Source organism: Eulemur rufifrons, chromosome 6 (assembly GCF_041146395.1).
Source record: "Eulemur rufifrons isolate Redbay chromosome 6, OSU_ERuf_1, whole genome shotgun sequence".
NCBI classification, from domain to species: domain Eukaryota; kingdom Metazoa; phylum Chordata; class Mammalia; order Primates; family Lemuridae; genus Eulemur; species Eulemur rufifrons.
In genome coordinates, this window is record NC_090988.1 from 6,536,902 (window position 1) to 6,553,117 (window position 16,216).

At 50.6% G+C, this 16,216-nt stretch overlaps 1 protein-coding gene across 1 annotated transcript in view; it reads left to right on the plus strand.

Annotated features, from left to right (window-relative positions):
• The first annotated feature begins 519 nt into the window (after positions 1–519).
• Positions 520–16,216, plus strand: part of LOC138383672 (opioid-binding protein/cell adhesion molecule) — a 1,040,866-nt gene continuing 1,025,169 nt past the window's right edge. The window contains exon 1 of the mRNA XM_069468678.1: positions 520–752. Within this exon, the coding sequence (XP_069324779.1) occupies positions 692–752 (61 nt within the window). The 5' untranslated portion in view covers positions 520–691. The remainder of the gene's footprint in view (positions 753–16,216) is intronic.

Here is a 16,216-nt window from a genome sequence, read left to right on the forward strand (position 1 = left end):
AAGCCAAATTGCTTCCAAGTGTTCTTAATGGCCGAATGGGGGAGTGGGGTGCAGGTTTATATGTCTGAGCTCGTCCTGTGGGTTGCAGTTCCTACTGCATCCCTGCCTGGGGACCAGGAAGAAGGAAGAATGATAAGGAATTGGCATGAGCATTGGTCACATTTCTGCCAAGAAGCAGCCTTCCTTTCCTGGTGTGCCCGGAGCCCTGCTGGGGTAAGGTCTAAACCAGCAGCGCCAGGCCCTCCCCACTGCCCACCAAGGAGCGGGTGTGTGCCCATGGGAGCCCCACCCTGGCATACTCACACAGATACCATTGCCAGGGCTGGGCTCCCGGTGAGGGGGTGAGTAAGGGGCAGGCTTCAACTCCCCTCGGAGTCAATCCTTCCAAACAGGAAAGTCTCCTTGTGTCGCTCAGGAGAGTGGAGCCAATGCGTGCCTTGGAGGAGGTCTGCTCTGAGCCCTGTGCAGATTGGTGCTGATGATTCTTACCAGTTGTGTGTATGTGCAAGAAAAAAAATCAGAGACGCTGCCTGCCTGCTCCCATCTCTCGCGCGCTCTCTCTCCTGCTCTCTCCCTCCCTTTGCAAACATTGGATTTAAACCTGCTCAGAATTCAGCACAGAGGAAGGCAGCAGCGGTAGCAGCAGCAGAAGCAGTAGCAACCCGGCAGCTGAGAGCACCGCAGCGTCGAGATGTACCATCCCGCCTACTGGGTCGTCTTCTCCGCGACAACTGCCCTGCTCTTCATCCCAGGTACCAGGGAAGGGTGTTTTCCTGGGGCGATTGTGCGCTGCCTGAGCAGAAGAGGCAGGGGAAGAAGGAGAGGCAAGGAGGAAGGGGTGAGGAGGGGAGTGTGAGATGCCTGTGAGTGAGAGGTGGGCTTGCTGTGCACACGCACACACACTCGCTCGCTCACTCACAGGCACGCAGATGCTTCCAGCACGGGATTTGCTCTATTCCAGGGGATCCGGTGAGCTGGGTTCAAGATCTGCACCGTGCTGTGAGGCACTGCTGTTTCTGTGAAAGGCACCAACTGACATTAACCAGTTGCCGTCCCCGGGGTAGGAGAAGAGAGGTTGCAACTCCTAGCCGTAAATCCTTCTTGCCGCCTATGTTGGGACCTGAATCCTTATTCCTCTCTCAGTCTTGGTCTCTCTCTGTCTCTCAATAGGTCTAGATCTCTGTATTTCCCATCTCTCTCCCTGTCTCTCTTCTCTCTCTCCCTCCACTCCCTTTCCCTCTCTCCCCTCCCTCCGTTCCTCCTCCCCGTTTGCGATCTCTCCTGCTGCTCTCCCCTACTCACTCCCCCCGGAGCGCCTTCCTCGCCCCATTCCTTCCCTGCTCATGAGTCTGCCCTGCCTTTCTTGTCTGCACAGCCCTCCTCCTGCCTCCCATCCTTTCTTTATCCTTCCACCAAATGGGCAGATTATGCCCTTGAAATTCAGAATCCTCTCAGTTTCTCCCTCCTACTCCTCACACCAGAAATGTGAATTTTCCTTGAAGAATTTGGAATGTCTCTACTGAGGGAAGGTTGGGAATCTGGACCATGAATTTGGATTTACCTGAATCTCCTCAGCCCCTCCCCTACCTTGCCCAGTGGTTTAAATGTGATCCTACCTCTCACAGCAGTTACTTGTTTGGGGAAAACAAATCTGCAGTGACACAGGTAAGATGCTGCAGTCCTACTAAAATAAGCTTAGTGGCAGCGTTGCAAAATCCAAGGTGCCTTAATAGATTTGGTAATTGCACAGGAGTCCTTTGCAAGCAGACACTGAATGCCCGCAGGCACCTTTCAAACAATGCTGAAGGGGGTAGGTTATGCTTGCCAAGGTTTTAGGCAGCATCAAAGGGTCTGTGGGTTTCCATGCTAAACCCCAGCCCAGTTAGGATTTATTTTTTTTTCCCCAAATTGAGATGCATGTATTGGGTTAAGGATTAGCATAAATCTAAATTCCCATACATATATACAAAGACATGAATGCTCAGATTCTTAAACCTTACCTGTCTTTTTATAGGTAAAACACACAATTTAATGTTTATATATTCAGAATCACTTGGTAAGGTGGTCGGTTTTTTTTTTTTTTTTTTTTTTTGGTTTTGGTTTTAAGAACATAATTCCCTAAGTGCTCCTAAACTGCCAAAGTGAAGTCAGAAAAATGGAAGTTTACTGGGAAGAAAGCAGGGAGGATCGGCTAAAAAAAGAAACCCAGCCACTAATGTTTTGTAATGCCTTTTGAAGATAGTACTTTTTCAAGCAGAGATGGGCTCTGCATAATCACGTTCCCGGATGTTTGTCTTAGGCTGAGAAGTTCAGAGTGGCGATTGTAGTTGTTGTTCTTCTTCCAAATTCCAGCAGCCTGGTAGGGGGTTCAGCCTGGACGGGCTGTCTGGGCGGGAAGGCAGAGCAGGCAGAGCGCTCAGTACTGCCCAGCCTGAGAGAGGAGCCAGGTGGGTGCCTGGGCCCACCGCTCCAGGAGACAAACTTTCCTGCGGATGCAAGTCCCCGCTGGACCTGGGCGGCAGCTGCTGGGGGCCTCCGCACACCGCTTCCCCTCCTCCCACAGTGCCGGTGCCAGCGCAAGCATGGGGACCCCCACCCCGAGGGAATCCTGGCTGTGTGGATGCGCCCCTCACGGCAGAAATCAGAGCATTACACTTGAGCAAGGGGAGGGAGTGAGCCCCCCTCGGCAGAAGCTGCATTGCAGTGCACCCTGAAGGAAGTCAGGAACTGGGTGATATCTCCCTCTAGGGGTCCCACGGCACCCTAAAGCACAGCTCCACTGCCTTGGTGGGGAGCAGGCAGAGCTTGTTGCAGGAGAAGCACCCATACCTACAGCCGGCTGTGTGGAAGGGGGATGAACCCGGGCTTCCTGAGCCCCTGTGTCTGAGCTTCCTGAGCTGCCTGGTGGCTGCTGATGCTGAGCTACCTCCCTGGTCCTCTGGGGAGGGCCAGGCACAGCCCTGTGTCCCGTCTTTGCACAGAATCTGTCACCTGCTCTTTATGCTAATTGTGCCAGGAACCTGGCAGGAGAGATCCAGAACAGGAGGCAGGAAAAGTTGGCATTAGAAGGTGTAAGCAGAGTGAAAGAAAACATCACATCTGCAGGCGTTCCCGTGGGAAATGGAACCTGGCTGGGTCCGAAACTTCTGATGAGCTGCAGTGGCTTACTTGTGACTTCTTTCTCGTCTCTTTCACCTCCTCTGCTATAGCTTAGAGCTTCTTCTTCTTTTTCTTTTTTTTCAAATGATGCTTTTTCTCCCATCGGGATTAATACCAGCTTGTTAGCCATTTAGTTTCCCTGCGTCTAAAGACGGAAGGCTAATGCAATAATGCAACCCTGACCCGGTTAGGCCTCCACGCCGTTTTATTCTGCAGCTTTCTATTTCTTGGTAAAACATGGTTCCATCCCAGAATAATTTTAAGGTTAATGCTGTTGTCGTCTGGTGCCTTCCAGGGGGAGACTGATGGCCATAAATTGCTTTTCTAAGCAGAATCTCTGGGATGGGAAAGATGGTCACCAGTGGAGACTGTGAGGAGCCCACACCTAAGGCAGGCAGCAGGCTGAGGGTGCCAGGCTGATTGTCACGCCAGGGGCACAGCCTGAGACGGGGGAGTGAGTTTGTTCTCCCAGGTAGGAGGAGAGACAGGGTCTGCCCTCGGGTCTGGAGGCTCTGTGGGAAGATGAATAGGGTGGTAATACAGAAGTGACACCTGGACATTTGCATCAGAACCACCTAGGGGGAGGAGGCAGATTAAAGTGTGGAGTCCCCGTCCCCATCTCTGCCAGAAGCATTGTTAACCAGCATCTCAGGCCCTTCCGATGACTTCCAGGCCACTTTGTCTGTCGTTTAAAAAGCAGTGTCGATGGCCTGCAGCTCTGGGGTCAAAGCCTGTCTTCTGCCTGTCCTTTTTCTCCTCTAGCTCTGAGAATGGTGGCCGTGGTGCAGGCGGGGTGGGGCTGAGGAGGCTCAGTTCTGGAAGCAGCAGGCAGCCCGAGGCCTGCCAGGGGTCCAGCTCGCTGACGGGAGGATTGCTAACCTGGGGGGCTTCTTTCCTCCAATTATCCCCTCCTCTGCGGCCCACCCTGCTTGAAGCTTCTCTCCTATGACTCTGAGCAAGGCAGGTAGCTGTGAGGAGGCCTCATCTGCCCAGCCTGGACCGAGCTGTGTCCTCGTGCACGGATCTGCAAGCCTGGACTCTTGGCAGTAGCCTCATCTCCCACACCTTGCCTGTTTAGGGCCAGAAAACCCCGGGCTTGGACAGAAATTTCCCTGAGGCTTAGGGTTCCTCCTTCCCCAGCACACAGCTTCTTCCATCTTTATTCCTTCAGTGAAGTCCTGAAATCTCAGGGTTTTGGGCTGGGGTGTTTGGTTTCGGGGTAAGATCTGGGGGAGGGCTCTACAGCCAAGTTTTGGCAAATTCCCTTCCCCCGACCCTCTCACCAGCAGGCTGATGAACCTGCTAGAACTGCTTGGCGTGCACGAGGGATCAAGTGGGAGAACCTGAGCCCCAGACTGACCAAGGAAGAGACAGGAATGAGGACCGAGAGTCCGGTCAGGACCAAGACCTCATTCGTCACCCTTCAGCCAATCACAGATTCATGCCCCCTCCCCGAAGGCTGTCATGTGGCCCCCAATCCCTTAAAAATGATTGACATGCTGATAAGGTCAGGCCACTTCTGTCCGCATTCAGCTTTGGCCCAGTGGCGACAGCAGGCGCTGAGCAGGAGACACGTGTTGCTGCCTCATAAAGACGCTTCCTCAGTAGCCTGGAGCAGGGCAGCATCACTCAGCCTGGGATTAATCAGAGACTCTGGGTGGCTTGAGATTCTCCGTGTGGCTTCAGTCCTGTCCGCCTTCCTGCTTTGTTTCCTTCTTAGCACCCTGGGCCGCATCCCCTGTACTAGAAAATTACAGAAGGAGATTCCTTAAACAGCTGGCACTTGCCTGCATTTGTTGTCTAGCAGCTCTGGGCCTGGGTGTCCCACGTTGGCCACTGGGAACTACCCCTCATGGTTACAGCCTCAAAGCTGTGTTGGGGCTCCCGGGGGCAGAGCGCACTTGCCATCGGCTGGGACTCTGCCCGAGCCTCTGAGCATGCTGAAAGCTGAGAAGTTCGAGTCTTTGATTAGTTGCTCTTTGAGGTTCATTTAGTTGGGTCAAAGCATTCTCTGAGTCTCAGCTTACCAATCTGCAGAATGGGTTCCAGCTATGTACACTCCTTGTTTCCAACTGGACAGAGTAGCCAAAAACCTAGGATAGATGATAACAAGGAAAACATTTCTGAATTTCTGTCATAAAAAAACTCATCCTGGCCTCCCAGGCATAGGGCAAAGAGAGAAGGCCGCTCACACATGCAGAAAGGGAGAGGACATTCCTCATTATGGACGAAGGAGGAGGAGAGGGTAGAGCCCTACTGACTCTCATATGTCTTTGCTACAGTGACGAAAATTAGCAAAATACAATCCACCCATTCCTTTATTCAACAGGACTTTATATAGGTTTTGGTTAAACAAAATACATCAATTAAAAAAAATTCTTCCATCTCAAAAATCTTAAATCCAGTAAAACAGGGAATTATTCAGCTTTTTCTTTCTTTTTGACCCCGGTGGAATAAGCATCCTGACTTTGAGCTTCCTGGGCCTTGGTTTTCTGCTGTGGAAAACGAGGGCATCAGGCATGGCTCTTTGGTCTCCCCCAAGGTTGCTTTGCGATATTTTTGGCAGGGTGCTGGGTATGTGGACTTGTACATCAGCCCTGGGCAGATGGACCTCCATGTAGTGGCTTCTTGTGCCCGTGATCGCCTTCGGCCCGTGGGCTCTGGCTTTCCTGAGGCTCACCGGACAGGGGCCACCAGCCCACAGCCTGTCTGCAGAGGGACTGCTGCTGTGCACCGCGGCTGCCTGCGGCTGGGAGGAGAGGAGGGATGGAAACAAACCGCCAGGCCTGTCAGGGAACTCAAGTGTCAGTCCCAGGTGGTCCGTGGCTGCTGACAAGCCCGGCTGTCAGGAGCAGGGGGTGTTAGCACCTGGGGATGCTGAGAGGCACCTTCCAGACCCGGACTGGGAGGGCTGGGTGGACTGGCATCCTTGGGCCCGCTCTGCTCTCCCGGTCCTTCTGGACCCGATCCTTCAGTGCAGCGCCAGGTCCCGAGGACGTTTGTCCCTCTTGCCTTTTGTGTTGCTGGTGGGAGACTCAGACTTAAAATTTGCTCCCTATCTGTAAAATCTTGGTGGCCTCTGCCTTTCCCCACGGGGCAGGGAGGCAGTACCACAGCAGGGCATGGATATAGTTCCGCTTGCTAGATTTCTACACGGCTCACCAAAGACCCCAAGACGGCGCTGTTTGTAGGGCTCGGTAGCTCTGAGAATGGAGCAGAAAGAAACACTAAAGCAGAGATCAACTTGAAGATGAGTGTGCTTACTATTACCTTCCCACAGGTGTGAGACTGGACATTCCCTCTTCTCACCCTCACCACCTTGGCCAGTCATAGATCTGTCCCCCCACTCCCCGCCCCAGCTCTCGCAACCACATACGCCGCACAGGCGCTCGCAAGCCAGAGTTTAGCTGCTCTCAACATCATGTCTGCAATCCCCTTCCTCTTGTCTTCGATTGCTGCCCGTTCAGAACTCTAGCTGTGGCCCCCAGCCTTGGTGCTCTCCCTACGGGCACACGTGGCAACAGGCCCACGTGCTGCCGTGCCAGACACGGCTGCACACGTGTGTGAATATGGAGACCTGTGCGTCTGCCAACTCGCTCTGTGCCCCAGAGCCCGTGGGTGCTAGAGGCAGGGTTTGCACTCGTCTCCCATCAGCTCCCCCTGACCCAGACCCTTTGGTGTTGAGAGGCTGGGGAGTTCCCTGCAGTCATTAGACTAACTTAATTAAATGTTTGCAAAATGCTTTGAGACACCCCTGGGCAATGTGCCGGGTGAGTGCAAAGCATTATCCTTACGATGCAGGCACACTCCTTTTAATGAGCAGAGATGCTGTGCGGAGAGACCCCTGGAAAGGCCACGACGAATCGATGCACTAGGACACAGGCCATTGATTGGGCCGGCTGCTTGCGTGTTCGTGGGAAATGATAAGTGACAATTGGATTGCACACTGAATCCAACACGGAGAAAACCAGGATAGTTGGCACTTCCAGGGACAGTCTGTAATGGCCTGAGGGTGATTCTTGAAACTTTATTTCTGGGGAATTTACAAACGCTGTTTTACCACACTTGGGGGTTCGACCAAATGTTGTAGCAGTCTCATGCTTTATGGCTTGCCCAGAAAATTTACCTTTGGTCTCATTAATTCCTCACTAAGGGACTGTGAGGTAGGCGGGGTAGGTGTTGCCCAAGCGTGATCTGATCTGTGCTTTGCTTAAAACCCTATGTTGGCTTCTGGTTGGCTCTAGAATACTGGAGTTCAAAATCCCTCATATGGTCCACAAGGCCATGATCTGGCCTCACTTCCCCAACCAGCTTCGTCTCTGCTTCTCTGCCCTTCCGGCTCTCAGCTTCAGTCACTCTGGACAATCTCAGTTCCTCAGACAAACCGAGTTCTCTCCTTCCTCAAGGGCTTCACCTGTCAGGTTACCTGAGCTTGGAAATTTCTGATCCTCTCATATTTTTTTTCTGGCTCAACATCCTTTCCATCCTTCAGAGCTCAGCTTAAATATTGCTTTCCCGGGAGATCATCCTTGATGCTTTAGAGTAGGAGAGGCCTGCTGTTTATTACACAAGTCCTCGGTCCCGGGCCTCTGTTTCCTAACACTGTGAGTCCTTCTATTGTAAAGTTACTGCTGGTTTTATCTCTCCTTCCTCTCTAGACCGTGGTTTATAAAGGCGGGGACTGCGTCCATTCTGTTCTCCAGTGTGTCCTCAGTGCCTGGCACGTGGCAGAGAGCAAGTGCTCAAACAGTGTTTGTTGAATGAATGAGTGAGTGGATAGAATGAATGGACAAATGAGCGAGTCACCAGCCAAGGTCACACAAATACCAAGTGTCAGCCCATGCTACGCTATCATTCTGTTCCATCCCGCTGACTCCTCACAGGCGTCTGGGCCCCTGAGGCGGCGTGCCCAACAGCTTCCCCATCTGCAGAGTGAGGCCGGAGAGGCTTGGGGATGGGAATGTGCAGGGAATGCTTATAATGATTATTCATTCCAGCGTTCGTGCTTGTCAATAAACACCAGCTCTGAGCTACCAACCAAACACACATGCCGCAGCTCGGAGCTGGAGCCGCACACTTTTGGATCTCACATCACACGTTGCGACAGACACGCCTGAGAGTGCGAGTCGTTCCGTAAACACAGATGTGGGCCCTAATGTGGGCTATTGGTTTAATACAAACTGAAATTACTCAGCACATTGAATCAGGGTGTCTGCTGAAGTGGCCCCAATTATTTGAAATTTAGCATCATGGCCATGGTGCCAAAAAGTAAAAACTGTACCAGTATAAGGAGGTTTTCTGCTGTTCATAAGAGGTAAGGTGTTGGTGTAGGGGAAGGAAAATGGCAATGGCCCAGGAGTCATGTACGGCCATTTGCTACTTAAACCAGTTGATGTTCATCTGGAAAAGGTGACAAGGGGCTCAGTAAATCAGAGGAAGTAGAAAGAGGGCTCTGTATCACTTCTTGTACCTAGTCACCTTTCATAGTCCAGCCTGTGTCAGAGTTGCTGTTTCATGGCTGTGGGAGTCCGAATGGCAGAGAGCTTGACTTATTCATGCTAAATGCTCTACAGTAGGAAGCATATTCATTTATTCAGTGTGTGAGTTACCGAATGACTACTATGTGAAAAGTACCATACTAGGCACTGGGAATGTGTTCCTGAACAAAAGTGTTATGGTCCCTGCCCTTGTGAAGTTTACAGTCCCATGAGAGAGACAGACACTCATCAAACAAACACCCATATGATTGTGAAATTTCAACTGAACTAGAGCCGTGGACAGGGAGGTGTGCGGTGCTATGATTGCCTGTGAGCAGGGCTTGATCTTGCCAGGGAGGCTGGTGAAGCCTTCCTTGTGAAAGTGGCCACAGAGCAGAGACGTGAAGGAGAAGGAGTTGAAATTATCCAAACCCAAGGGGGAAGGCCAGAGGAAGAGGCAGAGTGAAGGACACATGCAAAGGTCGCTCGGCAGGAGACATCAGAGCAGGTTCTCCCATCTGGCGGGAGGGTAGAGGAAAGAGTGTGGTGCAAGATGAGGTCGGCGGGCTGGGAAGGAGTGAGAAGATGAGGACAGCTTTCAAAGGTCATGCTAATCTTGAAGGTCTTTATTCTAGAAAGGATGGGACACCACTGATGTGCTTCATGTGGTGCGGGTGGGGATCATGATTTACATTTTTGGTTCTTGTTCTCACTGCACTTTGCAGAACGGATTGGGGTGAGCAAACCAGGAAGGCGTAGGCTAGTTGGGAAGACACTGCTGCGGCTCAGATGGGAAATGGCAGTGCCTTGGGACTCGGGAGACGGAGGGTGGAACGGAGAGACACGAATGCACTTGGGAGCCTTTAAAGGAATGTCACAGGTGAGATATAGAATCTGCAGAATTTGAATCTGCAAGTATATCCACAGCCAGCACTGACATCCTTGGGGAATGCTGAGATCATCCTGCTTGAACACTATCTCTTTCAGTTTAGGTGTGATCTTGCCCTGGAATAAGCAAAAGGTTGTTTTTAGAAATTCTATACTTCCTGGCAGTCTAATAATCTCAGCCTCTTGACCGGTGTCCTCTCAGGGGCTATTGTGGGAGGTTAAAGCCTCATCACTCAACTTCCCTATCAATAGATTGCAAAGAGCTCTAGTTGTGTTATGTGCTGGATTCTGCCAGTGGTTATTTCCTTCTGGAAGGAACCAGGCATTTTAGAGCAGCTTTAATTGGACCCTAAAGTGACTTGTGGGCACCAAGATGCAACTACTTCACAAATACTATCATGATGATGCCAAAGTATGAATGACCTTCCCCAAGGTCCACCGCCTAGATCCTCATGGCTCCCTACAAACATTGTAAAAATTACAATAATTCATTTAGAAAATTAGAGGTCCTTGGAACTGAAAGGGACCTTGGAGATTGTCTAATCCATCCTTTCATTTTAGAAATGAGGCACTGAGGCAAAGGGAGTCCAAGTGCCCCTCCTGGACATAGTCTCATGATGTGTGTAGTATCGTATCAGCGTCATAGCGAAGGGCTGAGCTGAACTCTGCCTCCCAGTCTGATAACGTGCTGGAAAATGGGCCTGTAGCCTTGGCCATTACTCTGTTCCCCTGAAGCTCTCTCACCTTAGTGCACAAAGAGCACTGTGGGACAGGGTGGCTCCATGGCATCTTGTACCCAAGGATTAGAGTCAGTGGTCAAGAAGCGGAACAGAAGCCTTTTCCTTTTCAGAGGCATTTTCATACTTCAAATGGCCTTTGTAACTGAACCAGGAGACTTCTAGAAACACATCGTTCCTTGATATGCAGAAGAATATGCTCAGGGTAGTACAATACCAAATGCCAGATACGTGTCAACCTGATTTGTTTGGTCTACACACCGTGACAGGCACCTGCTTTTATCATCACTATACCATCAAAACATCTATTTTTAAATATCTGTTTGGGCTTGGCTCTGAACTAAGCTAAGAGAAAATCTATACTGAGAATCCCACAGTCTCTACATTAATGATTCAACCTTAAATGGTGACTTAGAATGTACAAAACACATCCATGTACATCATAGCTATTTCTGTGTGCTGGTCAATGAGACAGCCCAAAGTGCTAGGTCTTCTCGCCTCCCGATCCCACCACCACCACACTGCCCTCACAGTCGGCAGTGTGGCCGTGGACACAGTCAGCACCCTAGGTCCAAAAGAGCTGTAGACAAATGCAGAATGGCAAACCAGAGTTCAGGTTCAAAAACATGCCAGATATGGTCTATGGTCAGACGGTAGGATCAGAATGGGAAACCAGAGTTCAGGTTCAAAAACATGCCAGATGTGGTCTACGGTCAGATGGTAGGATTGCTGAGACAGGACAGTGGTGAGATCAAGCATTTACCAGCATTTCCAGGCCTAAGAACAGAGGCCTAAGGAAGCCTTTGGCTTCTCTGAATAAGCCAACCTGATTCTTCTGAGCAGCCCAGTGCCAAGGGATTTCCTGTATCCTCAAAGAGAGAAGAATGTTGGAAGCGAGAATGTGGCAGATGGAAATAGCCCATCGGCTTACAGGTTCCAAGAGAAGCTGGAGTTTCCTTGGGAGTCCCCTGGCTTTATCCCATGAAGAAGACAGTGCCCAGTCTCACTTGGCACTGGGATGGATGCCTCTTTGGGTGAAGCCCAGATGGGAAAGGATGAGGAAAACCACTATCAGGATTTCACATTTTTTTCCTGATGGGCCCCACCCTCCTTTTGTTTTCGGGGAATTCTTGGGACTCAATGAACGCTGCTTAACAACTGCCACCAGTCAGACCCACGATGTCCAGGAAGATTGGGCCACTTCTTTCTTATGACCCAGATAACTGTTTCTTTCCTTCTTTCACTTAAATTATTTATTTGTAAAGCAGACAACTAGCCCTTCTGCAGCCCCCTTGTGGAGGTACTGACATAGTGACCAAAGACACGCTCGCTGGCTTTGCCTCTGTGCTTATGAGCCTGGTGGCCTTGGGCAAGCATTTAAACTCTCCAAGACTTTTAATCTTCTCTTTAAAATTGGGAAAAAAAAAAAAAAAAAAAGAAAGAAAGGAAGAACTGCTTTGTCTACTTCCCAGGGTGGCCCTGAAGGTTGCAGGAGAAGCCCAATAGACACGGCCTCTCCGTGGCGCCGTGCAGTCGCAGGCTGCCAGGTCTCACTGCCTCGCTTGGGCAGGCCACTTTTGTCTGGATATTTCTCTCCTCGTCTTCTGCGATTTTCTCTTTCCCTGGCTATGATGGGTTGTGATGATAACTAGCAGTGGAGCACATGCCAGAGTTTCTGTGACTCTTGTTTTGAAGCAGGAGGCCTATTCAGGGAGCTCTTACGTTCACTTCCCAGGCATGAATCAATATTTGGTTTGCCTCTTTTTTTTCCATGGAGAGCATTGGAAAGTGGTTTATGTTTCCCCGCTGAGCCCTGCCAGAGAACATGGACTCTGCCATTTGGGCTGCGATGAGAGCTACTTGGAATGGGTTGAGAAAGAGCTCTAACGTAGAGCCTAAAGTCAGGCTACGAGTGCTCTCTGGCTCTGTGAGTACCAGGCCTGGGCTGCCAATGCCTGCCTCCTGTGGTTGCCGTCACTCCTCAAGGTAGAACTTCAGGGAACAGTGTGTGGATGGAGACTATTCTTTTGTGGAAAGAGGGGTCCTCTTGGGTATTCCTGAACACATACTAGAGAGAGGCCTAAGTCTTCCCCACATGGGCTGATGAGTGGATCCCTAGAGATTAGATTCCTCTTTGCCCAGGGCCAGGGGAAAACCACACAGCACCTTGAGTCCCCACAAACCCTTGCAGTCTATGCTGGGTTGAGTCTAAAATGAGAGCTATTGATTCAGTGGTGTGCTTGGGTGGCAGAAAGGGGGTAACCTCTGTGGTCACACACCCTTCTTGTACCCTAATGCAACATGTTCCACTTCTTGATAGCCTCAGAAAAAGACCCCACTTGAGCAGAGAAGGTGAGCTGGCCTGCAGTTCCAAAAAGGGCCCTTGAAATCATGAACCTCCTAAGCACACTGCACTTGGGAAAAGCCCTTTTGTGTCACTGGGCTGCCTTCCGGGTAGCTAAAGCTTGCAGGGCTTGAGTGTAAGCTGGGTCTCAGGAGGACAAGGGAGCTCTTTGTGCCTTAAGCACACACTGAGTCTTTGTCTTGTCTGAAGTGGGGTGGAGAACTGCTCTATCTCCTCTTTGGAACTAGAAAATTCATTCTTCATGTATGTTAATGTTCATAAAGGTCTCTGGGCCTGCTCTGGATGGGCAGACTCTCACAGATGTGAGGCAGCACCATCTAGCTTTGGTTGGAACTGCTCAGTCCCAGGACTGCAGCCCCCAGCCCTGGGTCTCACTCATATGCATCAGAAGCCATGTGGATGGGGTCAAGTTTCATGGGAACAGTGGATGCTTCTTTGGAAGCCAATCAGCCACAGCCAAGAATGGCTGACTGGAGGCAGGCTTGTCTGGCAGGCACATCTGCTTGTGGATTAGAGGCGCAGAGAAACCAGTGACACCTCTGCCTCGTTGGTCTTCCAGAAGCACCCTTGGACAGTGTGTGCCTGGAAGGACAAGAGGCTTTCTCAGTACCGGGATCATATTTTATGCTGTGGTTGAAGAGCAGAGCATGGAAGAGAGTTCAGGAAGACAAGGAAGATGGGAGAAAGCAAGAAAGATGATTTATAGCTTTGTTTCCTCTGTGAGGGCATCTTCTGTTCTCTATTTCTCTTTATTTTCATTTACTCATGACTATGTTTTTCTGCTACTTCTTGGTGATGACATCTGGGAATAGAGTGGCCGTGATAGATTTTTCAGTAGAGGCAAAGCCCCGGAGTTTACCTGTCCTTCTGTTATCACTCCCAGGTGGGGTTGCTTTGGCATCAGTGGATCTCTCAATTAGGCCTGTGGTTGGACTTTATTTTGCTCAAAGCAATTAATACGTAAGAAATATCTTCATTACTCTTTCAAGATTTCTTGAAGGCTCCTCTTTTGTCTTGCACTGAACATTTGGAGGTGGATGGCAGAGTGAAGCCAGAAAGCAAAGGTTAGGAAGAAAGTGGAACTGGCAATTTCTAGAAGCCAAAGGCAAGGGAGGATAAAGGTGAAGCCCAGGCCACCAAGCACGAGGCCTGCAAGGACTGCGAGGAGGCAGGAGATGAGTCAGCCTCCCAGCAAGGAAAGCTGGCAGTGCACCAGGGAGAAGGAAGCCTGAGCCCAGAGATGTTCCCACTCGGGGCAGAGCACCTCCCTGCACTGAGGCGGGGTGTAGAGCTTTCCCCCACTGCCAGCCACGGGGCACGCCCCTCTGTGGCAGGCCTTGCCTGAGCATGAGAGGCAAGCTGCGGCAGCTCCCACACATCAGCGGTCCTAAGGGGTGGCACACGGCATCTCAATGTGGACCACAGCTGCTTGTCTTCCGACCTGCCCCGGCTTATGGCCCCCATGTACCCGTACATGCGCACACCCTCACACATAACACACATGCACATCCCATCCACTCACACGCACCCATACATACACACGTATCCATACACACACACCCCCATGCCCACACTTACACACCACACATGCATACACGTGCCCCCATACACATATCTCACTTCTCTTGTTAACCTTTTTTGCTACAAAGGTGTCCTTCAAAGGTCGTCTCTCTGTAACATTAGACGCAGAAATGTCATGGGACTCCACTTTGGTACTGGCAGTGCTAGTATTGCTTCCTGGACACTGTGGTCTTTCACTCGCCAGATGTCATGAACAGAAGGATTTAAGAGTGCTTTAGTGTTCCTTGCTCGTTTGGTGGGTGATGCTCAACAAGGTGGGCATCCTGGGTTGTTGCCTCTCCGCACACACCTGCAGCCATAGGCGCCCCTTTAAAAGCTGCTGTAGTTACTCACTTGCGCACTTTGGCTCAGAAAATTCCTCCCATCCTCACCTCCCTTCGTCAGGAATAACCTCTTCCCGTGATGCTGCCCTGCCAGCTCCATGGCCTGGCTGCTTGGACCCCGATGCGGATGGCTCTGCCTGGGAGTTTGCCCAGCTCTGATTAGTTTTCTCTCCCCCAAGCTGATGCCTCTCAGATCCCTTCCCACAGGTCCACATCCTGCTGCCTGTTTTCTGTCTGTGCAGTGCAGTGGAGGGTCTGTCCCCGCCCCCCGCCCCCCAGCTGCCCTGTGTGGACGGCAGTAGTTCCGCTGCTACTGGTTTTATACCAGCACTTCCCACCATTGAAAAGAAATGAAGACCCACTGTACTATCAGTGGTCTTCCAAACTTTTGTTATGAACTACATTTTTCACATAAAACATTTTGAGCATGTACCCATAAAATGTATTTATTTATGTATAAATGATATATATTACTACACATATTTTTCTCATACATGATGTGAGAAAGGACAAGGTAAAATAGTAAAAGTAGGAATTCTGTTATTCCTTCCTTCCGCATCAATGTAGCACTCAGAGTGCCCCTGGGGGCAGGGGCCACTGTGGAGACCATTGCACTGTGTCCTGCCATGTGATCGGGAATAGAGTCCAGACAGAAACGTCAGATCATTCTTGGCAAGATGCTTCCAGTGGCCCAGCTCTGGCTGCTTCCCTCTGGGGCTTAGCATGGGGATGTGTCCTTGGCCACAAATCACTCTTGATACTGGTACAATACAGTTGCTATGGAAGACCCCGTCTTGGAGCAGCTGGAACGCTCTTCAACAATGCAATCTTTGTGGTAAAAATGAGTAACACATCAGTGGATACAGACCCACATCCAGAATATTCTTTTGTTTATCAAAAAAGACCATTGAAGAGAAATAAATGCAAAACAGTCTTTGCAGGAAGAAAAGCCAAAGACAGAGACAACCCATCCCAACTGCTCATGATGCTTCATCTCCAGGGCTCCTACCCTTCTCCCTTCCTGTCCCGGCTCTGCTCCTGGGGCTGCTCACCCTGCAGACACGGAAACCTCAGCGTTCCTGGTTTCCATTGAAAAGTACCCTTTCCCCTGAGGAATAATTCAGCTGAGGTAGGGTTAGAACTTTTTGAAAGAGGTGTTATTAAACTGTGTTAAGAGAGATACACAGAAAAGATGAAAAATAGAAAAAAAAAATAGTAATGAATGGCTTTTCTTGAGCATAGTTTTTATCCTGAGGTGACTCAAGTGCAGTCCTGGCCTTGGAGGTGGCCCTGGGAATGTGTCTCTCAGATCTTTGGCTGCGGGGGTGCGATTGACCGAGAGCCTCAGCTGCAGCCCTCTGAAGTCCACTTCTGCCTTGGCTCTGAGGTCACGCTTCAGCCCGTGACGGAGTGCACAGAGATACTAGGTCTGGCCAGACATGGTGGCTCACACCTGTAATCGCAGCGCTTTGGGAGCCTGAGGTGGGAGGATCGCTTAAGGCCAGGAGTTTGAGGCCAGCCTGGGTAACATAGCAAGACCTCTGTCCATACAAAAAAATAAAATTAGCCTATGTGGTGGTGTGTATTGTAGTCCCAGCTACTTGGGAGGCTGAGTTCAGAGGATCACTTGAGCCCAGGAGTTTGAGGTTGCTGTGATTTATGATGATGCCACTGAACTCCAGCCTG